At 42.4% G+C, this 26,041-nt stretch overlaps 1 protein-coding gene across 2 annotated transcripts in view; it reads right to left on the bottom strand.

Annotated features, from left to right (window-relative positions):
• Window positions 1–1,913: 1,913 nt before the first annotated feature.
• CSRP2 (cysteine and glycine rich protein 2) overlaps window positions 1,914–26,041 on the bottom strand; it is a 142,829-nt gene continuing 118,701 nt past the window's right edge. For both annotated transcript variants that reach the window (XM_078674255.1, XM_078674256.1), the window contains exons 5-6: window positions 3,363–3,456; window positions 1,914–2,432 (exon numbers count right to left, since the gene is read on the bottom strand). In XM_078674255.1, the coding sequence (XP_078530381.1) occupies window positions 2,356–2,432; window positions 3,363–3,456 (171 nt within the window). In that variant the 3' untranslated portion in view covers window positions 1,914–2,355. The remainder of the gene's footprint in view (window positions 2,433–3,362; window positions 3,457–26,041) is intronic.

Below are 26,041 nucleotides of genomic sequence, written 5' to 3'. Positions count from 1 at the left end.
TCCTTACTGGTTGATCATTTATTTCAATTACAAGGGCAGTGATTTCTTAGAGTCACCACATATTTAATTACGTCAACAGTAAAGCATTTGCAAAACACCCTACAACTAATATTTTGTCTCATAAGGATTATCTGGAAAGAGGGTCATGGGCACACAAGAAATATCACATAACTTTGTTAACGATTATTAGTTTTTTCCTTTCAGGTATTACCAATTTATGCATACTGATTATTAGTAAGAGGTGTTGAAATATAAAATGCACATTTATTCAGGTTACTGATTTTTGCCATTTGTCAAGTCTGCTTGAATATATTCATATTAGTTTGCATGCAGCAAATCTACTGTTCCGTCTGATGGGCAAAGTTTTATGACAAACTGATGAGCTCATTTCTCTTTTATTTGGTTTATAACAAAACCACAGTTTCAGAGAATGTTAGTAAGTGAAAGAGTTCCAAGGTCTTTTTCTACTTAATCTTTATTCTGAAAGATTCAACCATGAATAGACATATTATATAAACTAAGAACAGAGTGAAAAGACATAGGACACTTCGTTCCAGAGATTCAGGACCGAATCCAAACAGAATCGCACCATCTTCCTTGGCTAAAGAATGTAGGGAGGCACCCTTAGCCTTCACATTGTGAGCTTAGCTACCTGCTTTTCAATGAAGACAATACTATTTCACTGACCATTGCATAATTGTTCAGGGGATATGTGGGTGTGATCTAGCTTTTAAAATAGACTTAATCTCTTGCTTTGGTGTTTAGCCAAAGAGGTAAGGGTGGGTTTGTAAATCGGGACATAACGAAAGCTTTGATGACTGCACCAATACGTTACATTATTTTTTGCTGTTCTCACTTGATAAAACATTGTAGCTATGGTTGTCCTGATCTTTTTAGTATTTACAATTCATATCAGATGCATTGGGATAGGATTTTGATTTAAAAATTACAACTTTAAAATATACCCCTTCTTTCCTAATGTTCTTGAGCTTGTCCATCCAAGGTGAAAGTGTTTGTTTTCCACTAGTTATCCCTGTGATATCATTCAGTATTGATTGTTACATGAAAGAAATCTCACTCGAACATTGTTCAGAGTGCTGTGGGGTGGTTCAATCCAGCTAGTTATCGGTCTTAGTTTGGCACATTGACAAAGTCCTTGGTGCCGATCTAGAAATACTAATCTGGGCCGTGTTCTGGAATATCCAGACAAAGTTAGTTTCCTACATGTATGAGTGCACATAATTGGAGGTGGAAGGGCATTGCCAATAAAAGCACAAAATGAATGCAAGAGTTTAACAAGACCGTCTTTTACCGGACATATGCCCATCTCATCTTACAGACGCGCTGTGGCATCTGCAGAAACCAACATGTACAACCATTTTTCCATGGTTCATATTTGGAAAGGAGCATAATGGGTTAATGGGATTATTGATAGGTTAGATTTTAAAGAGAGAGAACAAAGATTTCCTTAAACAGGAGCTGGTTTGCACAATTAGCTGTTATGTTGGATTCGTTTCTTGAAAAACAAAGGTGTCTTGGTTGAAGAACCAAACAACTACCTGTTAAGATTGCCAAAGCACACTAAAGTTTCCCCACTAACCGCCCTATCCCATTACACATTTACTCGATGTAGCAGCCAGACCATATAGTTAGTAGCATGGCTTGCTGATCAGGTCAGCACAACAATATCTGCTGCATTAGATGAAGGATTATTTTACTGCCCGATGCAGCACAGCAAGAACACAACTTTGATTGTTCGGTGTTAATCTGGCATCCATGCAATTTGCGCCTTTGGCAGCAGTTTAGTGTTTGAATTCTAGAACATTTACTTTACCTACGAAATGCCAATAGCGAAAAAACAGTCACAAGGTATTCAAACAATATGTACTTAAAGTAACCAAAGTCAAAAAAAGTATTTTCATATGACAGTTTATTTATTCACAGACTCAATAGGAGAATCTAACATTATTACATTGAAAAGAAATATTAAAACATAGAAAAACTTTATTTGCATCAAAATAATTAGCATTTATAAAGAAATACTCTACCTTAGCAACATTTTTGTCTCATACATTAGTTAGAATAGTTTTAACAAACCAAGAGGAAAAAGACGAATTTGTCAGCTGGCATTTAAACTCCATGATTCGCCCTCATTCTCTGGCAAAAGTGCTTTTATGATCGTTTAAGCCAGCAACCAAAATATGGATTAGCCTAATTAAGCGTTATTCCAGGAAGGCAGTAGAGTTTTTGTTAAAACCACATTGTTTGCAAACTAGTCTAGGTTACTAGTATACATGGCAGAATATGCCCCGGTTTGTACTGCAATGACTGTTCAGGTTTGCGGCATGCACTTCATCACTGAGCATGAACGAGGGCACCAGCTCCCTGGCCATAACCAAATCCCTTTGGTCCGAAATTCTTTGCGTAGCAAGCTGAAAAAGAAGGATCATAATTACTGGAAGTAGAGCAATACCACTACACTCATATGTAGACCGCACCAGGGACAAAGTAGGACATTTACTAATAACCAATACTCCTTTGATGTTCTGCTTTCGAGTGAAAAGGTGTCCAGTGGGATTGGTACAGAAAAGATTTTAAAATTGACTTTTGTATTACTTGAAAAATACTTATCGAATCCTTTGCTTAATGAGACACAAGAGAACAATGTTGGGTGTTTGAAATACTGAAGGAAAGTCTTACTTCCAGTCACCTCTTACAGCGGCACTAGTCTCTAGACTACATTGCGTTGTTCAGTTACAATTAGGTATCAGCACAGAATAACACCACTTGTCCTTTAAGGATATATCTTTATTGATTTTTTTAATACTGAGCACAAAGGTTAGTGTGGAGGAAAGTCCCAACCGCACATGTAACTAGTGACAAACTCTAAACAGTTATTTTATACACGGCATAAAATTAGTTTGTGTTGACATAATTTAGCGTCTTAAAAATCACATCCTTAAATCTAGAATTCCTCATCTCACCTCAAAATATCACAGGGTCTATTAATCTCGAAAGCCAAGTATTTTATGCACCCCTCCGTTTGTCCCTTTCACCTCTAGAAACGTTTAGACAATCCTGCCTAGCCCAATAGAGCTACATTAGGTTAATATGTATTTAGGGGGATACATATAAAAACTGAAGGTAACATTTACAACTACCTTTCTTGTTATGATCCTTTTTTGTCGCCAGAATTCTGGTCCTTATTGTATTGTGTTCAACTGAAACATATACACTTTTAATCTACACAACCTTTAAGAGTCGCCGTTCTCATTTTGGCAGGAAAATATGAACTTGCCCTTTGAAAGAACATTACACACCTCTCTGGTTGTGGATTGAAAACGTATATGAAAGAAACTTACCTTTGCAGTATATTTCTCCTTCTTTCTCGGTTTGAGTTGTAGATTCTAAGCTCTTGCCGCATTTTGCACATCTAAAACAATTTTTGTGCCACGGCTGCAAAAACAAAAAGAAAAAAAGTAAAAAAATGCATTCCGAGCGACTATACTTTTATGAGAAATAAGAGGTTAACTATGCGGTATAGCCCCACAAGTACAACAATAGAAAAGCAAAATTATTTCACGAATTATTTATTTTTACATTTTGAAACCACGGAGGATATAAAACCATCCACCATCGTTTGCCCATATTTAAATTACAAGCGGACAGTTTAAGCATCGAGCATTAACATGCCAGACTCTGTACCCCATGGAATTCATTAGTGTGGCATCAGACAATCAAGGCAGTCTGCAACCAGACGACAAACCTTGCACATTCACTAGTTCTGTAGTTTGTTACAATGTGGTATATCAATGTTGGAACGAAGAACAAAAAACTGTAATTGCCTATAAGATAACCATTTGGAATGAAGTGTGTATATATGTGTATAATATATATATATATATATATATATATATATATATATATATATATATATATATATATATATATAAAAAACATAGGTTTCAGGGGCGTTATAATTAGTTGGACATTTCACTCGTACAAAAAGAGTGAAATTCCCCCGTTATAGTTAGTTCAGCCAACTATAACTCACGCGCCCGCAATGCACTGCTAATGACGTCACATATTACATCACTGATGACATCATCCAGTGAATGTGTTTCTGAAAATTAAATACTTTATATATGTATATCTGAAGGTCGATGGAGGAATAAATAGGTATACAAGTGTCTAAATGGATGATTTTTTTTGTAAAATTGATTGTATAACTGACTGATTAAGTGTATCCTAGTGAATACATGGGTTAGTGAATGTTTAAATATATAAATATCTGTATCAGTCTCTCACTGTGTATAAGTGGCTGCATGGGTTGGTGAGTAGCTACAGGAGTGTCTATATACGTTATTAGTTGGTTTTTTGAGTTTCAGTATGAGTGTTTGAGTGTCTGTATGGTTTGGTGGGGGTATTACGTAGTGCATAGATGCATGAATGAGTGACTCACTGTATGTGTTGAAGACCGCATGTGTGCAGGACTGTATGGGTGGATCAGTGTGTTATGTTAGCCGGATTTATAGAGCGCACAGATGCCCCAGCAAAGGGGCGTCCTGGCGCTAACAGAACAAAAAAAACGGACAAAAGCGATAACAGCACTCAAACACAACAACACTAGGGAACTGAAGAAAACAGGAAACTTTTTACCGCCTTCCTGAAAGACAGAAGTCCGTCAATGGCACGAATATGAACAGGAAGGGAGTTCCATAACTTGGCAGCGAGCACTCTAAAAGAGCGGCCGCCAGTCCTAGACCTTTTGAAGCGTGGCACTATAGCCAAGGAGAGACCAGAGGACCTCAGAGACCGAGTTGGAACATATAAGGAGATGAGATGCTCCAAAATCTGAGAAGAATGTTTAAGGATGTGTATGGGTGTGTGAGTGAATGACTGTCTCAATAGTGTCTTTATGAGTAACTACATATTTTTTTTAACTAGTATATGAGAGTATTGGTGTATATAAATGAGTATATGAGAGAGAGAGAGCGAGAGAGATGGCTTCATTAAAAAACAACCGCCATTTAGAGATACTTGTTGAACATTAGTAGGGGGAAGCAGTTAAGTTTAATAAAAGAGGTAGCAGTTGTGAAGGCAGGGTCATCCGATGTACTAGTGTTTCCTTTTTTTAAATATTGGATAAATAGATGAGGAATTTTTAAGTGCTGAACCCTTTGCATTTTCCCTTGTAATACCGAGCAGGTGATTTTCCACAGAAAGCTTATTTAGGGGGGCAGTGCAACACATATTGTTTAGTGCTGCATTATCCCCAACCTGCCTGGTTGTGGGAACTCCCAAGTCAGCACAAATTCCCACTTGGACTCCCATTTCCCTTACCACTATGTTAATCTGGGTAGCCTGAGCATTCAAATCAATACAGATTTATGCTCTTCCTAGGTGGGTACTGGCAGAAGTGATGTGCTGCATACCCACAAAAATCATGGACAATACATCCAACACATGATCAGAGTTAACAGTACATTTGTCTGACAAAGATAAAATTGATGAGAGAATTATCTTGAAGGCACTTAATATCAGAGTTATCCTTACCTCCCCTATTCTCATTTAAAGAATCATTCCCATTTACACCCTCAGCCATTAGTTGTCAGATGTTGTGTACCCCTTTATTTAGGGTCTCCTCAGAATTTGATCCCCGATGAAGGAGAGAGAAACACACTTGAAGGAGTACTGCTATAAAGAGCTGGCATATTTAGACAACTAGTAGGACAGTCCGTTGACAGTCTCAAATCTAAATTGTGATCAGTCGGAGATTTTAAGTTGGCCTCCATTACTTGTTTTTTCCCCCATGGGTATAGCAATAGCCGGTAGCGTAATGTCCTTTGAATCCCCAGAGTCAAAGCTACATTCATTCCCATAATGTTCGTTCTGGGGCATCGGAGACAACTCTCTTAAGTGGAGGCAATCTCTGCCACATTTAGGGTGTCCGGTATAACCGCAGAGTTCACAGACTTCCACGAAAACGCAGATTCAGGGAACGGCTTTTTACCAGCGTCTTATTTCAAAAATAACTTTAGCATCTTCCATGTCGGTTTCATATCTTAAAGCAACAGGTTGGACTAGTGTTGTTCACAAGACTGGATAGGGTGAGCTAAAATGGAGGGTTCCATAAAGTTCTGTGCAATAAACTTACTCTGGTGTGGAACTAACAATTGTAAGATGACCAAATTAGTTACCCACTTGTTAGAAATGGGATTTCTGGTTGGCTAAGGTTTGCGCCAAAGCCAGGCAAAAACCACCACTCTAGTCAGGGCAAGGGAGTTACACGCCAAAGATAACCCCTGCTCACCCCCTTGGTAGCTTGGCACGAGCCGTCAGGCTTATCCCGGAGGCAATGTGTAAAGCATTTGCACACACACCCACCAGCAACAACCTCCCAGGCCTCCCACAAAAGGAACACCACACAAGGTTATATCCAAAATAGCCTTTGTATTCTCAAAACACATCAGATAGTAATCACACATATACATTGTGCCAACTGGCACAGGCAATATTTACAAGGGATTATTTACACCCGACAGGGCCACGTGGGCCACTCTTAGAATTATCACAGAGTGAACTTCTGAAAGAAATAGTAAAAGAATATATATGAACTTAGAACACAGCCAGTAATCACTGGCAGACACTATAATCAGCGTCAACCGGTAATATAAATCGGAACAGGCGCAGTATCCCACAGGTCTAAATACATTAGACCCTAACCAACCAAGTAAAAATTACACTAGGGGCGTGAATCACACAGGTAAGTATAATCTCCCTAACACTAACCAAGATAGGTAAAACAACCTCATAGCCATAAACCATATTTTAGAGGTATCAAAACAGGGTGTGTAAAACATACTATACACAATACATTTCCTAGCACCAAAAGCATGAACACATAAATCACATTAGGGCCTGGCGCCCTATAAATGTAACCATCCCCGGCCAACTGGCCATCTCAAATAGGTGGGGCTCAAATGCCCCGTGTCCAGAATGTCAGGGTGCGCTGCCAATGCAGCGAAGTCAAGGGTGCGCCATCTGCACAAGCCTAAAGGTTGCAGCTGCCCACTACTTGCTGGGCAGCTGAGAACAATACCTGGGGCCTAAATGATGCAGCTGGTACTAATTGCTGCGCAGCTGGGGGAAGGCCTGGCACCTCTGTGCCACCTCTGGGATTCTATCACGAATTGCACCTCACGGGGGAGCCATCTGGCTCTGAAATAGTGGGGCCACACTGTGGAGCCACCTGGCTCTTTAAGATAAACATGTGGAGGGTTGGAGCCCTCTGGCTCTGAAATCAACTGTGCCCCAGGAGCCCACTGGCTCCTTAAATAATCAAAGATGCCCCCAAACGTTGGAGCACACTGGCTCTGAAAACATGGCCCCTCTAAGCCCTCCAAGAAGTAATTGTCCCTTGTTGGAGCTCGCAAGCTCAGAATATCACCGTGTCCCGGGAGCCATTGGCCCTCAGAAATGACTGCCTACCACTGGGGCAACCACGGCCCCCTCTGGCCCAGGAAACAATTTTTGCCACGTTGGAGCGGCCCACTGAGCACACGGGCCGCTCTGACTCCATCTCCCACCGGCACCACTGCCACGGAGAGGCACCCACTTACCGGGCTCTCCAGGTGCAGGCAGCAGTCTTCGCTCGGCGGGGTAGCAGCGTCGCACTGCATTCTCCTCTTTGCCCGCGGTGGGGGCCGGCGCCGGCAGTGTGCCTTGCGCCCCCTCCAGCTTTGTGCTGTACTGGGTGGCTGCTGTGGGGCTCTCCGTCAACCATGGGAGCCCCGCACATGCAGGCACCATTCTTCTCTTGCGGTGGCGGGCACGGGACTTCCTTTCAAAACCAGAAGTTACGCCCGCCGTCAAGCACTACGGTGCCAGACTTCCTGTTCGCCGTGGGCTGCAGCGGTGATATCTTCCCCAGGCACAACGAGGGGTAGGCTCCCTCCGTAATTGTAAAACGTACAGCGGGGTGGGCACCTGCTGAATCCAAAAGAGAAAATACTCCGCTATAATGCAGGGTGGGCACCTGCGATCAGTAGCGGTAGGGAGGGGGATCCCCATGTCAGGATTCCCTCCCACAAGTTGCAGCCCAGCACTGCCATGGCCGGCAGGCGCACTCCTTCCTCCTGAGGGAGAGCTAAGCATAAAGCTCTCCCAGAGCGCAATAAAGGCTGCAAAGGTCCTGGGGCAAAGAAATGGATCAACCAGCTCCTCAGCAAAGGGAGAAGTCCTCCAGGCATCGAGAGGCAGGGCAGGGCCCAGGGAGGCAAGCCTTCCCCAGGGCCCCAGCAGCAGCACGCCCCTGGTAATTTCAAGTATCAAAAACAAGAACAAATTCATGGGGTCAGAGCCCCTTCTTTTATACTACATTTTCTTTTGTTTGAAGGGTGCAGGCAATGGGGGAACCAGCTACAACTGTTTCAGGGGAATTCCTGAGCACTTTGTTTTGCTCAGCCCCGCTCTCCTATTCACAAGGCGGGCCAGTGACATCAAATGCACCACAGGGGGTGGAGCCAGCATTGTGGAGGGAAGGCCCAGCCCTATTCAGGTCCCAGGTGAAACTCCTCCCACCCATCTACATGCAAATATCCCCATTCACCACCGGAAAGACCAATCCTGGCTCCTGGAGCCAGCCGCACCATCCAGCACCTGTCACTCACAAGCCAGACATGCAATTCACATCACACTGCACACAGAAATGCCAACTTCTAAAAGTGTCACTTATCCACTAGCCACAATCAATCTGCACACACCATCGCGCAACATTTAATCTCACGAGTTTGCACATACCAAACTCGCCCCTGCACTCCCCACATATCAGGAACTACCATGGACACACATCCCCATGCATTCCTATGGGAGGGCAGGCCAGTCTCACCACACATACACAGAGTGCACGCACTTTACAGTGTGCCACAGTGAAAAAGTGCGCAGAGGCCTAACATTACAGACACCAGGTTACAGAAACAGGCTAGGAGAACGCAAAAAGTTCCGGGGTGAACCTGCCAAAAGGGCCAAGTCCAACACAACTCATCAGCATTAACCATACCAGGGGATGCTCCCTCTGTGTTAGTCCGTAATGTTTTGCTCCTCAAACCCTGGGTGAACATAGTAAATCCGCAGGATGGGAATTCAAACAAGCATTTGCAATGCAATAGGTCTCGCATTTGTGAGAGTTGGGGCTATTGGCTATAGGTTTTTTACCTGTGTGTTTTATTTTGGAGTTTAGTGGATGTATGTGGTATGGACTAGAGCGGAATTATGCAGGTTGTATTCAAATTGTTAGTTGTATATTCGTGTGTTGTCTAGTGTATTTGTATAGTGGAATTGTATGCCATGATGAATAGATAGTGGTGAGAGCTTCAGAGAAAAGAGAGAAAGGAAGAATGAGAGGGATAGGTAGTTTGTGTAGGGAGCAGTTATTGAACTTGAGACAGAGGAGCAGAAATATGCATGAGAAAGATAGAAAGAAGGTGAGAGCAGGCCATTGACGCATAAAGAGTGAAGTTTTGTGTATGCAGAAGACACCCTAAGAAGGAGGAGAGCGTAGGTTGGAGGGACAGAAACTTTGAAAAGTTATGGCATAGAAACTTTGCTTGAAAACCTGAGTCAACCACTTGAGAGAGGCAGAAGTAGTGTGTGAGAGAGCGAGAGGGTTGTGTGAGAAACAGTACAAGAGATAGAGGGACAAGTAGAAGGGGCACCGGGGGTGAGGCAAGAGGTGGCCTAGCGTACAGCGTGAGGAGGTATGGGGAGGTAGCATGTGTGAGTAGGCAGTATAGAGAGGAGACCGTTTGTGTGAGGGAGTGATGAAAAAGGGCAGTGGTATTGCGAGATGAGTGGGTAGTGGGAGTGTGAGTGAGAGAAGATGAGGGGAAGTGGGTATGTGGGGGAGAGATGACGGTCCATGTGGGACAAACAGATGCAAAGCAGTAACAAAAACTGCGTATTGATCAGGAGCAATACACATTTTACACTGACGGAGTACAAACACACTGATCCCTCTACAAGTGAAAAACTTCGAGGGGAGGGGTGCCTCTTACTCAGGAAAAGTACCCCTTTAAAAACTCAGAAAGGCACTAATTTTGACTTTTGAAGGCCTGGTGTGGTGGGCTGCTCGTGTTTCCTGCACTAGAACAGGCTATGGAGGCAAAACTCTGCCGCCTCCGTGGGCATGAAGCAGCCAAAAGCACACCCAAAAACTCCTTTGTCGGGACAATTACAGACAAGACAATCGGATCAAAAGTCATACAAAACCAGCAAGGCAGTGTGCGTATTTCACACCCTATAAACCAACAGACAAGTAAACACAGCATGGAGTAGAAAAGTAAGAAAATGCGAACCACAAAAAAGATACAAAACACAGACACTACAATAACATGGAGGCTGCACGGATTTCACAGCACAAACATTTTAAAAAAAACATTTACAATGCAATCTCGCAATTACATTGTTTTGCGCTATTGGCATTGTAAATGTTATTTTTTTTTTCTTTTGTGAAGCATTAATTAAATGGTGTAATGCAAAATGGCAGTAACTATAGTCATGTGCCATTGTCAGATCAGAGACATGAACGTAATGCCCTCTGGTGCAGGGTATGCCACTACAATATGCTCTCGTTTGTAATAATAATTATTTGATATGCTTCCTGTTCGTCAGTTGGTAAAATAGCTCTGTGGGTTAACACGCTGACTGCAAAGATCTGTGAGTTCACGGGCAGGTCACCGATATGAATCCATCTGTGCTGCCTCTGCATTTTGTCTTACTGCTTAGTTTGAAAAGGTGACGATTTGAGACAGTCACAGCAGCTTTCTTTTACAGCGCTAAGAATGACCAAACGACATGCTCAAGCGCTGCACAAGATGACAAATACGGCCATTTTAACTCATTAAAACACAAACCTTCATGACATTTGACCTTGGAGGCATTTATGAGTTTAGGCCCCAAGAGTAAAGCATTAACAGTGAACCAAGCTGCACACTATGAAAAGAACAGGGTTAAAAGGCTCAAAGTGTGACATCAAACCTGTGGTCATCTGCACCGTGTGCTCCGCTGTCACACTCCCTCCTGATGGTGGTAATGATGAAATTCGTGCCGCAGCGCTGTCATATGTGAAGTCCCACCACTGGGTTGCAATCAAGCTTCTCACTGAGGGGTACACTGACGTCCACGGCTGCTCCCTGGCTACTGAGCCTCAGAGCTCCGCGCCCGTTGCTGCTCCCCAGGTATCACCGATGGACTTAAGAGGCAAAGGAAGGGGCAGATGAGGCCACATGGCAGGGGTGTCAGTCTAGAGATGGGGTGAACAGAAAGGAGAGATGGCCTCTGGGAGGGGGGCAGAGAATGAAACGAGGAGTCAGGGCGAGGAGTGAAAAGGCGAGAGACACAAGGAGGGGAAGATAGAACGAAAAGCAGGAGGGGGGTTAATGGAGGGAAGAAGTGGAAAGAAGAAGGCAGTGATGAGACTGATGGAGAGAGGCCCAAGCAGGGGAGAGAGGCTGCCGAGTGAACCAGAGTAGAGAGGCACCCAGGGATGGTGGGAGGGTGAGATGATGCAGACATGGAGGGCAAGGTGAGAAAGACGGAAGGTGTCGGCCGAAGGAGGGTTCTAGAAGAGTTAAAGAGAGGGGGCTGGGAGGGGTCCGGTCCATCAGTAACTTTAAAAGTTGGTAGGTAGTCGTAGTTTCAAAGATGTTTTGCCAAATCTGTAGTCCCCATTCCCCTCTTTTCACCGGCGCTAACCCTAAATATATATGTGGTAAAAGTGGCCCCAGTACACCCACTAAACGTGTCTCCGCGAAATCCCTCTCACCTTTTAATCCACTGCTTGAAGAAGTGGAGTTCAGGCCTCCGTAGCACACCCGTGTTTTGCTGGCAGAGGTTGACAAAGGCCAGCAGCATGGGTCGGCGTGCATCTGGCTAGGGGGTGCAGTCTCAAGGAGCAGCACGCGCAAGGAAGCGACACGAGTAAAATAACGTGTTAGGATGGAGATTAGGGATTGGGAGCGCAGGGGGTGGTGTAAAGAGACAGTGGGTGATGGCGGGGTTTCTAGGTGGGGTATGCTCGCAACAGCAGACCTTGGTGGTGGGGGGGGGGTTGAGTTGGGTCTAGGCGTGGTTCAGGAGTCATTGGCCCGCAGGGGTAGAATGATGGCAACGGTCTGGTGGTTTAGGATGGGGGAGGGGAGGTGGGGCAGTGGGCTTGGAGTGGATGACTGAGCGTGAGTAGTATTGGGTTGAGATCTGAAACTTGTTTATGATCCACAGTTAGTTTTACTTTCTTCACAGCAACTTGCATATTTTAAACCAGTTAAATGCCGAAACGCTATGTTACGGCTCGCTCTGCCACCATCAGAGCCTGCAAAGGGTTCACGGTGGGCAGCAACAGAAGTCTCTCACTTGCTTGCAGAGAAAAGTTTGTGTTTGCCTTGTGCAGCTTGTCCAAGATAGGATAAATTTAGTAATCCGTGCGGCTTATTGTTTCTTTCTGTAGATTGCCGGAGCTACCCTTGAACACCAACTTGCTCCCATGTGCTTCCTCTCAGAGGCACGCAGAGTTCCGCCCTGGTCAGGATCAAAGGTGGTCTCAAAGTAAAAAAATAAAGCCCGCGAATGGTGGGAGTGGTGCACGCGCGCCACTGTGACACACATGACGGCCTATTGGTGTCTATTATGCGCACCAAATGCGCGTAATAGACACCAATAGGCCATGGGCGGAGCAATGCGCCCGCCTGTGGCCCATTGCGCCAGCCTGTGGCCCATTGCATGCAGTCTTTCATTAAAAGGCACACGCAAAGGCCAATAGCTGCCCACAGAAGGAAAAGCACACGCACGAGTGTGTGTGATTCCTAGGGCACCTTCAAAACCCCGTTTTTCGATTACAAAATGCGCTTGCGCTGCGAAGCACTGCTACGCAGTGCAACGCAGGGCGCGAGCCCTAAAGAGGACAGATGGTCTTGGGGCTTCTTTTGCTTGACGGTGTTAAGTAATTTAGGGGAACTAGAGCGATCAAATAGGTTTCCAACCAACCCGGAGGTTGGCTCTAATCCTGACCCTGCAGATGTAATTAGCCGACCAGATCGTAAGCATCAAGAGAGCATCTAAAGTCTATACAGACTATTCTTAATCTCCCTCCGGGCCAGGGAAATGGAACACTTGGCTCAAGCGTTCTAATGGGTCAAAAAACCAATGTGAGCAGGTAACATGATAATACAAGAGCTCATTTCACGACGGAACTGGTACACGAAGAGAAAAAAAAAAGTATATTATATATATATTACCTAATGGCGGTCGCCAGTAGGTAGTTATAGTTAGGACCTAGTTTCCATAGGAAATCCGCAACATTCTATTGGTAATAACTTTGGCGCCGGTGGACGTATCTTTGCGAATTTCTCAAAGAAGATGGCCCGCTCCGCTCCTTCCCTGAAAGTTTGGGGGGGATTCGTCAAGTGGGGGCTGAGATAAAAGGGGGGTCCCAAACGTGTTTTCCCCATGTTATTTTCCATAGGACGATTAGACACGGCTACAGCCCGAACGGCTGAATGGAATTATAAGAAATTTGGCAAAAAGGTAGAGTCCGGTTTGCAGATTACGCTTTTCTTTAAATGGTGTAAATCCCGCCAGTAGTTGCTGAGAAAATTAAAGTTAAAATCAATTATATATCTATAAGCGCGCACCGTGCGCGCACCCCTGTGCGCGAGCGGAATTCCGATTTGCTGTTTGACGTCTGTCAACATTCGATTCGGAGGAAATCAGGAAGTAATGACCGCCATTTTGTCAGTGCGAGTCAACATATTGTAGAGAACAAAGAGGCAGAACATGGAAAGGGGAGAAGGTAGAGACCCCCTGACCCCCTAGGTTCTCTCAGGGGGTCCATTAAGGACCCCCAAGGCAAAAAAAAACAACACATTTTTTTTCTAAAAAGTTGCGAGGTGCACGCACCCGGTCGCACACCTCGATTTACAAGAGTGTGAAAAACTATAGTGGAGATCGTGGAAAGGGGGCAAGGTAGAGACTCCCTGACTCCCTAGGTTCTATCAGAGGGTCCCTAAAGAACCCAGACGGGCAAAAAAAACTTCATTTAAAAAAAAAAAAAAAAAAAAAATTACGAGGTGCGCGCACCCGGTCGCGCACCTCACTTCAAATTTGCGCGGTGTGCGCACCCGGTCGCGCACCTCGCAATTTAAAAAAAAATAAAATAAATGTTTTGCCAGTCGGGGTTCTTGAGGGATTCCCTGAGAAGCTCTAGTGGGTCAGGGAGTGTCTACCTTGCCTCCTTTTCACATTTTGAAACTTTTATGTAAATCGGGTAAAACGCCATTTTGAAGCGACGTGCGCACCTCATTTCAAAATGGCGTTTTACCCAATTTACATAAAAATTTCAAAACGTGAAAAGGAGGGAAAGTAGACACTCCCTGACCCCCTAGAGCTTTTCAGGGGGTCCCTAAAGAACCCAGAGTAAAAAAAAAAATTTGAAAAAATTGCGAGGTGCGCGCACGCCTAAAAAACCCAATTTTTATTATTTATTACTACATTATTATCTAAGAAAACACCTGAATATATTAAATTTTTTTAAATCATATTTTATATAATTCAGCCGCCATTTTGTGTTTTTTGAAACTCGGTGAAGGATTGCTCGCACGCAAAGATAAATAAATACAAAAAAAAACTAGTTTCGGTGTTTTGATGTATTTATATTCATAATTAAAAACAGATTTTCACACATTTTATTTTAGGGGTTAGTATTTAAAAAACCTTGCAAATCCACTAAAAAAAACGTAGGTTTCACACACGTTATAGTTAGGAATTAGCATTTTAAAAAAAACATCAAATAAATTTATGGAAAAAACCATAGGTTTCATATCAGTTATAGTTAGCTGGACAATTTACTCATACAAAACCATTGAAATTCCCACGTCATACTTAGTTGTACTCACTATAACTGGCGCGCCCGCAATGCACTGCTAATGACGTCACATATTACATCACTCATGACAGTCAGTGGCATCACTCATGACATCACTGATGTTGTCATAGGATGCATTATCCTGTTACTTAGTTTTTCTTTTATTTGTTGCATCCACATAAAATATTTTATCGTCATTGTTGGCACCGCACACACATCGCCTGAGCGCCTCAGCTACACTATGGTATTTATACCGTTACTTGCGCTCCTTGGTTAGGTCTAGTTCCAGATAGGTTTGCCTTTCTGAGCCAGCTAACAGTAGTGTTAGTCCAGGGAATTTATTAACAAAAAATGTTTTCCCCTCAAGCTGATTAGCTATTTTTGATTTGATAGTCTATGAATAAGATTAAGGCTCTCTTTCTTTCCTGGGTTTGCGATGCACGACATTTGGTTTGCGATGCACGACATTAATTTTTCTATCGAATGGATGCCTTACACCAGATGGTAGTCATCCTAGCACTAAGACGCTTCTTTTGTTCTTTAACTTTTTATTAATTCACACTTTAGGTAGGTTGGATCCACTCTACAACCTGTGAGGCTGGCTTCACTTTCACAAACCCCAGAGTATATTATCGCATTAAGCACTTACACGCCAGCCTCATCTTCTATATACACTTCCATTGCACCACTGTTTAACTTCACCTCAACTTCACTTCCCACGTGAAGGTTGGCAGGCGAATCACTTTTTGCTTGCATACGCCAGTTTTGTGCAACTACACTTTCTACATGCCTCACATTTTTTAGACCTGTACATACATAGATATTTATCCATGTACTATCGAGCTGTCGAGGGACTATCTATTTAACACAGCAATATGCTGTAACAATCGCTTGACACACACAAGATTTCGGATGCCTTTTTCGGTGGGTAGGAACTGCCTCTGCCGCACGTGTTCATAGAATCAACCTTTCAAAACGGATTGACCAACACATAAGCACTATGCGGATATATCGGTTGCCACGCTCACGCTACACATATGCAGCAGCATTTTGGCCCCCAAATTATACAATTAACTGGATTCTCACAAAGTGAATGGTTGTATTAGTTTGTGAAAACAAACGAGTATCATCCCACTTACCTGTCCAACAGACTCATCCTGTCCATGGCGATCACCGGTTTAAGTCTACATGCTCATGTTTTATAGTCCTATCGCTATGTCTAAATTGCTTCATAACATATCTGATGTAGTAAAATTGTGATGTCACAAATGTTGCCTTACAACACGTAGTAAACCTGCATGATCATTACGATGAACATCGTAAAAATACCGCCTTTCCTTCACACTGTATATAGATTCACCTTTTCACCATTGCAAGCGCTATGTGATCAAGACCGCATGTCTGGCGGCCGAAACGCGTCATTTGGAGAATTGATGCTGTGATTAAACATCTCTGAGAACTAAGTCTTGCCTGTGGAGTCGGTTTCCTGGTTCTGCGCCGCTGTTCTGGATGGTCGCACTGCTGGGATTGTGGTGCGATATATATAAAAGCTCAAATCTTGCACAGTTTTGCAAAGAAACCCGCACTCAAAGGGGGACGCATTCGTAGATTTCTTTATTAAGGTTAAGAAGTGACAACATTACCCAAGAGGAACATGGACGCCATCTTAGAGTGTAGCACAGTATACACATTATACTGCTAAATCAAATACCTTTTAAATGTTGTTTTACACACTAAGCATCCTAACCTTCTTAGGTGTTAACGTCATTTAGCCGTGTATTGGCAATTATCTCTACACCCTTTCTAAGTAGGGAACACCTCACCATGCAGATTCAATTAATTATGGAAGCCCCATTTCTATACATCCTTCTAATGAATCGGTGAGCCTGACTCGAGGAGTCACAGCGTAACCAGCAGCACAGCGCGTTGGGGGACACGAAGGCTAGGTTTCACATGCTAACATAGACACATTGGATTTGGGCACGCACAGCAAAGCGGCAAGGGATGTGTTTAAAAAACAGGACATGGCAACCCTGCATGTAACATCAACAACAGTACAGCATAGCAGCAAAACAAATGACATGCTGGCTAAAATGGAGCGATTATATGAGCGCGAAATTCGTAAGTGGTGGGAGGCCACTAGTCTGCAGAGCTATGTTGAAGATAAGCGCGTTCCACGAGGATTAAGGGTGTATACCGTGCCATCGTATGGAAACCCTGACCCCAACTCTTAACAGACTTGGCGGAACACACAGCCCAGTACTGTGAGGGAAACTTGAAGATCCTTGTCCAATATGCCTGGAGTGACAGGGACAAGGTGCTAGCGGAAATCATGATACTAGAGGATGACCTAGACAAAGAGGAGGATAAAAGTCGTATAGATGATGCAAAAGCACAAATGAAATTGCGACTAAGTAAGTACGAACAGAAGATCAAAACAAGAAAACAAGAGAAGTACACACGGGATGAAAACGACTATCTACAAGAGAGTGTCTTGACTTTTGTTAAGAAGTTTGATGCCCCGAGCAAAGAAGTAAACAATTCCAGTGAGGACCAAACTCATCGTGGAGGGGCAGAGAGAGCATCGGCTGCCCCTTTTCACGACGAATTCAAGGTGATCCGCCAGTCCTGGCTACGGGGAGGGAAGAACAAGCCCCCAGAAGATCCTGTAGAAAGACCCGTAGAGGAGGCGGGGGCTGGAAGAGGAAGAGCAAGAACGCAAACATTGACCAGCAGAAACAAGAAGAAAACCAACTGGCGCTAGAGGACACAACTAATCTAACTGTGGTCAACCTAACAGATATACAGCTCACAGACACAGAGTTAAAACTTCTGAAAATGGGACTGACCTTCTGTCCGAGTAGCTGATTAGAATATACACAGACTTGCATAGATCTGTTCTGTTTTATATGAAAACGTAAGCTCCACAAACATTTTAAACTAAGACCTCACAATAAAGACACCCGGGCACTGCCTCAAAGATTGACAGCCACAGATACATTGACGGGGAAAGACATTGTGGCTATGGAACTACTCGATCTCCAAGAAGAACAGGAAGAATCTAATTCCACAGGCAGAACTTTGGCAGAGAGGGCTCTGGCGCAGGACATTGAAAAAGACAGGGAGGAGAGTCCCTTCAAACCTACGTCTGTTTTTAATCCTCAGATGCCCTGGGATGCCATTGATGCTTTCTCTAAGGCCATGATCAGGGACCTCTTGAGATTTAGATTTAAGCAGGGAAAAACCGCACCAGTGGGTTACATGAGCCCGGAACAGAGAAGAGCCTTGCAGGATCTAATGAAAGACGACACAATTATTATCAAACCATCTGATAAGGGTGGAAATGTTGTCCTTCTCACGAGAGAGCAATATCGGCAAGAGGCATTTCGACAACTCTCTGATGTCAAGTATTATCAAAGCACCAATAACGAGGCTTACAAACACAGTGTGAAGCTTTATGATGTTCTTGTGCGCAAGTGGTATGATAGGTCTACGTTATAAACTGATGAACATTTGTTTTTACTTAGCAACAATACTTGGATTCCTACATTCTAACACCTTCCTAAATTGCACAAAAACGATCAAAATCCACCAGGCAGGCCAATTGTGTCTTCTATTAATGGTCTGACTGAACACATGTCTATGTTTGGGGACAATTATCAGTTTCAATTCGTGGTCCAACTAGAGTCATACACTAAGGACACAAAATACTTTTTGAATAAGATCACTGATATGTCATGGGACTCAAGCTATCTACTCATGGTATTAGATATCACTAGTTTGTATACTAGCATAAAACATGAGCACGTGATGATTGCAATTGGGTATTATCTAGAGCAACGGCAGTTGAGGTTTGCCCAACACAATGAGATGATACTGGAGTTCGTAGAGTTCTGCCTTACGAATAACATTTTCCTATTTGAAGAGCAATTTTTCAGGCCGATTTCTGGCACGGCTATGGGCACCTGCTTAGCCCCCAGCTATGCGAATTTATTCGTTGGCTGGTGGGAGGAGCGGCTGGTGGGAGGACCTAATGTCAAAATCCCCGAGAGGTCTGAATAGTGGGGTGGAGCTAACTGTACATTTGGGCAAATAGAGGCAGGGAATTTCAAAAATGGCCTTATGTGCAGTAGTATTGTTCTGGCTGCTGCTATGTTAATCTTTGTGGGTTCCGTTTTCTTTTTTTGTGGGTACACACACGGACGTGTGAGTATATGGTTATATGTATTGGACCTACATTTGTAATCTGCAAGTTGGGACAGATCATTTGTAGGACTCGGATGTGAACACGATAAGGACTTATTTTGGTATTGCAATTCTAATTTTAATTTCAATTGCTTAAATACTACGCGATTCAAAGTAATATATTCATGATGAGCTGTATAAGATAAATGTGTTGTGTAAACGTGTCAGGGTGCCGATGAAACTGTTTAACTGAGACGGATAATTCCACAGCCATTGTTTTTGGAAGGAACATTTGCCGATATACGGCGTGAGAATAGGTACTACACCATGTGACTATTAGTCTTTGGAGTTCCCCGATTCATTAGAAGGATGTACAGAAATGGGCTCTTCCATAATGAATTGAATCTGCATGGTGAGGCGTTCCCTACTTAGAAAGGGTGTAGGGATAATTGCCGATAGTCGGCTAAATGACGTTAACACCTAAGAAGGTTAGGTTGCTTAATGTGTAGAACGTGTTTACTAGAGAGGGCAACCCAATATTCCCCCGGAACTGGGTATAATCAATAACAAGAACAGAGAGGTTCCTAGAGGAATTATTTCTTATTATTCAATAAGTTAGATACTTGTCATAAAAAATGAACAATCTTCAAATGAATAACTGGAGATTATAATTATATAATCATTGATTTTATATCAGCAATTTAAGAGATTTTACATAAACATCGGTGAATATCCAGATGATAATTCATGAACTGGCAACAAAAGACTGCTACTTAAATTTTTGTATGAGCAGTGATAACAGACACTTTTGCTTATTGTATAGACAATATATACAGATTATGTCCTATATACATTGATTATTAACTATATACATATATTTACAATACATAGTCAAATAATATTTAGCAAAACAGTGTCAATGTGTCGACGTTTCGGTCTCAGAATTCAAAATTAAAAAGACCATCCTCAGGACCAATGTTGCACCATGAATCTATAATACAATAACCCAGAGAAAAAGAAAATCAATAAATCTCCATGTTATGTGATGTGTACCGTCTGCCGCCACCGAATATGGTGTACTAAAAGTGGGAACTATATACAGTGTCTATATACAAATATGTACAACCATGCACTACCAACACAATAATTAAATAAGTAAATACGGGTCAGGGGTGGGGCTAGGTGCCTATGTCTAAACCAGGTGCACACATCTAATAAAAAGGTTTTACACAATACTTACTAATGGAATGTCACCCTGGATTAATCCTATATGCCAATAAATCAAGGAGTCAGTAAAATGTCCATAATCCTTCAGATTCAGGCTAGTTTGTACTGTACAAAAACCAAGCGCTTACCTCCTGACACTCTAACATGGGTTCACGCGTTCAATCGTGATAGCCGGGCATAATTAAAATGCCTGCATGGAATCTGTGAAACATAAACAACGAATAACTTACACTCCGCTTACACACACCCAACACTACACATAAACGAATTAAAAGTAAATCACATGTCAGCCACAAATGCCAAAGCCAGAGCTAGGCGTCCACTACACTTACTTTGTCGGGAATTCAATCACCGCCCATTATTCAAGCCTCGCTGCAACAGACGAGTGCAGGTCGGCGTCTTCCGGGTACTATTAAGCCGGTAGAGCGGTAATCACATGGGATTACGTGAAGCGCGGCGGCCATGATTGTCCTGTGAAAACGTGCCTGACTCCCTATTACTATCACCTGGAAGGTCAGGCACCCCAATACTTATTCTAGACGGGCTTTCCATAGCCTTTTGCTGTTACATCCCTACCAATAAACAATGCATAAACAATTCAATATGGATGCAGGGCATGTCCACTGCGTTTAATATAATAGCAATACTCATAACAGAAAGCCCACTACTGCTTAACACAATCAGACTATCTTAGAGTGGCCAATGTTTGCCATTCCACAAAACAATTAAGTCCTTTTTCCACAGTTTTGGCAGACCATATCCATCTGTTCTCCTTAAGGGTTAACAGACGGTCCACATCACATCTTCTTTTGGAGTTTTTTACTGCCTCCAAGACAAACCATTTCATATCATGAGGCAAATGTTGTTTGGCTAAATAATGTTCAACCAATGGTGCTGTTTCGACCTTACAACGTATCCTTGACTGGTGCTGCATGATGCGCTTCTTCACTTCTTGAGTTGTCTTACCTATATAGAAAAGACAGCAAGGACATTCTATGCAATAAATTACATTCCTAGTCAGACAATTAGTGTGTTGTCGCAGTATCCAATTTTTTCCATTAATACAACAACTTTTGATGGTGAGTGTCGTCTGGCATGCGCCACATGAGCCACAAGGATAGTGGCCCAGAACTGGAGGTCTACCCCACATGCTTTGGATGGAATTTGGGGCTGGTTCTTTGTATGCTTTTACAAGGTAGTCTCTCAGGTTGCGCGATCTTTTAAAGGCAAACCGTGGAACTGGTAGTTGCGGTTCAACTTTGTGTATTAAATGCCAGTTCTTAGTTATTATCCTTTTAATTAGATTGGAGTCAGACCCAAATGTAGTGACACATGTAATCTGATTCTCAACAACACTTGGATTCTTCTTCGGTTCTAACAAGGCTTGCCTATCGTAATACCAGGCCCTTTTCATTGAGCGTTTGACTAGACGGTATGGATAATTTCTCATTATCAACTTTGTTTGCAAGAACTTTGCCTCTTTGAAATAATCCTCCCTTCTGGTACAGTTCCGCCGTAAACGGAGAAACTGTCCAAAAGGGAGGTTATCTCGTAGGTTCCGTGGGTGATGACTTGTGTATTTCAATAAGGTATTGCGTGCTGTGGTTTTTGTATATAAGCTAGTGGCCAATTGTCCTTCATTATTCCAGATTTTGAGATCAAGAAAATTAACACAGGTCTTATCATATTCAATGGTGAACTGCAGGTTACATTCCTGTTGATTCAACCACTCATGAAATTCTTGTAATTGAGGGACAGTGCCTTCCCAGATTAAACAGACATCGTCTATGTATCTTAGATAGTCTTTTATGTAATGAGCAAAGGGATTGTTATTATAAATCACTTTCTCTTCAAAGGCTGAGACGTACAAATTTGCTATATCTGGGGCGAAAATAGCCCCCATTGCCACACCTTTTAGCTGTCCATAAAAATCACCATTAAAGATAAAGTAATTGTCTTCCAGTGCGATCTTAGCACAGTTAATGATAAAATCAGTTGGGACTTGGTGTGGGCCTTGTCTTTTTTCTAATACTTCTGTGATTACTTCGAGGGCTGCTGCTTGAGGAATATTGGTATACAGATTTATTATATCCATAGTGACCAAGACATTGGTAGAATGGTCATATTCCTTTCCCTCTAGGCGGTTAATCACACTAGTACTATCTCTTGTGTAAGACCTGGTCAGTAGCACATCAGATTTTATAAAAGATTTTTATGGCTTAGCCAAAAAGAATTTGACTACTTGAATAAAAAAGATTTTTCCATCCCTGCATTTTATACACTCCCTAAAGTGCATAAAAATGACAAAAAACCACCGGGCAGACCCATTGTAGCTGGCTGTCAATCAATCTTACAGCCATTAGCGGAGTATGTGGACTTTTTTATAAAATCTGATGTGCTACTGACCAGGTCTTACACAAGAGATAGTACTAGTGTGATTAACCGCCTAGAGGGAAAGGAATATGACCATTCTACCAATGTCTTGGTCACTATGGATATAATAAATCTGTATACCAATATTCCTCAAGCAGCAGCCCTCGAAGTAATCACAGAAGTATTAGAAAAAAGACCAGGCCCACACCAAGTCCCAACTGATTTTATCATTAACTGTGCTAAGATCGCACTGGAAGACAATTACTTTATCTTTAATGGTGATTTTTATGGACAGCTAAAAGGTGTGGCAATGGGGGCTATTTTCGCCCCAGATATAGCAAATTTGTACGTCTCAGCCTTTGAAGAGAAAGTGATTTATAATAACAATCCCTTTGCTCATTACATAAAAGACTATCTAAGATACATAGACGATGTCTGTTTAATCTGGGAAGGCACTGTCCCTCAATTACAAGAATTTCATGAGTGGTTGAATCAACAGGAATGTAACCTGCAGTTCACCATTGAATATGATAAGACCTGTGTTAATTTTCTTGATCTCAAAATCTGGAATAATGAAGGACAATTGGCCACTAGCTTATATACAAAAACCACAGCACGCAATACCTTATTGAAATACACAAGTCATCACCCACGGAACCTACGAGATAACCTCCCTTTTGGACAGTTTCTCCGTTTACGGCGGAACTGTACCAGAAGGGAGGATTATTTCAAAGAGGCAAAGTTCTTGCAAACAAAGTTGATAATGAGAAATTATCCATACCGTCTAGTCAAACGCTCAATGAAAAGGGCCTGGTATTACGATAGGCAAGCCTTGTTAGAACCGAAGAAGAATCCAAGTGTTGTTGAGAATCAGATTACATGTGTCACTACATTTGGGTCTGACTCCAATCTAATTAAAAGGATAATAACTAAGAACTGGCATTTAATACACAAAGTTGAACCGCAACTACCAGTTTCACGGTTTGCCTTTAAAAGATCGCGCAACCTGAGAGACTACCTTGTAAAAGCATACAAAGAACCAGCCCCAAATTCCATCCAAAGCATGTGGGGTAGACCTCCAGTTCTGGGCCACTATCCTTGTGGCTCATGTGGCGCATGCCAGACGACACTCACCATCAAAAGTTGTTGTATTAATGGAAAAAATTGGATACTGCGACAACACACTAATTGTCTGACTAGGAATGTAATTTATTGCATAGAATGTCCTTGCTGTCTTTTCTATATAGGTAAGACAACTCAAGAAGTGAAGAAGCGCATCATGCAGCACCAGTCAAGGATACGTTGTAAGGTCGAAACAGCACCATTGGTTGAACATTATTTAGCCAAACAACATTTGCCTCATGATATGAAATGGTTTGTCTTGGAGGCAGTAAAAAACTCCAAAAGAAGATGTGATGTGGACCGTCTGTTAACCCTTAAGGAGAACAGATGGATATGGTCTGCCAAAACTGTGGAAAAAGGACTTAATTGTTTTGTGGAATGGCAAACATTGGCCACTCTAAGATAGTCTGATTGTGTTAAGCAGTAGTGGGCTTTCTGTTATGAGTATTGCTATTATATTAAACGCAGTGGACATGCCCTGCATCCATATTGAATTGTTTATGCATTGTTTATTGGTAGGGATGTAACAGCAAAAGGCTATGGAAAGCCCGTCTAGAATAAGTATTGGGGTGCCTGACCTTCCAGGTGATAGTAATAGGGAGTCAGGCACGTTTTCACAGGACAATCATGGCCGCCGCGCTTCACGTAATCCCATGTGATTACCGCTCTACCGGCTTAATAGTACCCGGAAGACGCCGACCTGCACTCGTCTGTTGCAGCGAGGCTTGAATAATGGGCGGTGATTGAATTCCCGACAAAGTAAGTGTAGTGGACGCCTAGCTCTGGCTTTGGCATTTGTGGCTGACATGTGATTTACTTTTAATTCGTTTATGTGTAGTGTTGGGTGTGTGTAAGCGGAGTGTAAGTTATTCGTTGTTTATGTTTCACAGATTCCATGCAGGCATTTTAATTATGCCCGGCTATCACGATTGAACGCGTGAACCCATGTTAGAGTGTCAGGAGGTAAGCGCTTGGTTTTTGTACAGTACAAACTAGCCTGAATCTGAAGGATTATGGACATTTTACTGACTCCTTGATTTATTGGCATATAGGATTAATCCAGGGTGACATTCCATTAGTAAGTATTGTGTAAAACCTTTTTATTAGATGTGTGCACCTGGTTTAGACATAGGCACCTAGCCCCACCCCTGACCCGTATTTACTTATTTAATTATTGTGTTGGTAGTGCATGGTTGTACATATTTGTATATAGACACTGTATATAGTTCCCACTTTTAGTACACCATATTCGGTGGCGGCAGACGGTACACATCACATAACATGGAGATTTATTGATTTTCTTTTTCTCTGGGTTATTGTATTATAGATTCATGGTGCAACATTGGTCCTGAGGATGGTCTTTTTAATTTTGAATTCTGAGACCGAAACGTCGACACATTGACACTGTTTTGCTAAATATTATTTGACTATGTATTGTAAATATATGTATATAGTTAATAATCAATGTATATAGGACATAATCTGTATATATTGTCTATACAATAAGCAAAAGTGTCTGTTATCACTGCTCATACAAAAATTTAAGTAGCAGTCTTTTGTTGCCAGTTCATGAATTATCATCTGGATATTCACCGATGTTTATGTAAAATCTCTTAAATTGCTGATATAAAATCAATGATTATATAATTATAATCTCCAGTTATTCATTTGAAGATTGTTCATTTTTTATGACAAGTATCTAACTTATTGAATAATAAGAAATAATTCCTCTAGGAACCTCTCTGTTCTTGTTATTAATGTGTAGAACAACATTTAAAAAGGTATTCGATTTAGCAGTATAATATGTATACTGTGCTACACTCTAAGATGGCGTCCATGTTCCTCTTGGGTAATGTTGTCACTTCTTAACCTTAATAAAGAAATCTACGAATGCGTCCCCCTTTGAGTGCGGGTTTCTTTGCAAAAGTGTGCAAGATTTGAGCTTTTATATATATCGCACCACAATCTTTGCTGATTGTTTGGGGCTGTGATGACAAACTTTATTAATGCTCTAAGTTCATGGTGTCATGAACACCGAAGAAGGCTTGACTCCAAAACGCGTCTGTTCTAACCGCAATAAAGAAATCTACAAATGCGTCCCCCTGTGAGTGCGGGTTTCTTTGCAAAAGTGTGCAAGATTTGAGCTTTCATTTTGAGCAGCGTTCCACTGGCGCACACCGCACCCGCTGGAGAGTGCACCGTTCTGGCAAAGTGGAG

Source organism: Lissotriton helveticus, chromosome 1_1 (assembly GCF_964261635.1).
Source record: "Lissotriton helveticus chromosome 1_1, aLisHel1.1, whole genome shotgun sequence".
Lineage (NCBI taxonomy): Eukaryota > Metazoa > Chordata > Amphibia > Caudata > Salamandridae > Lissotriton > Lissotriton helveticus.
Note: the sequence above shows the minus strand (reverse complement) of the source record. Positions and strands in the feature narration are given on the sequence as shown.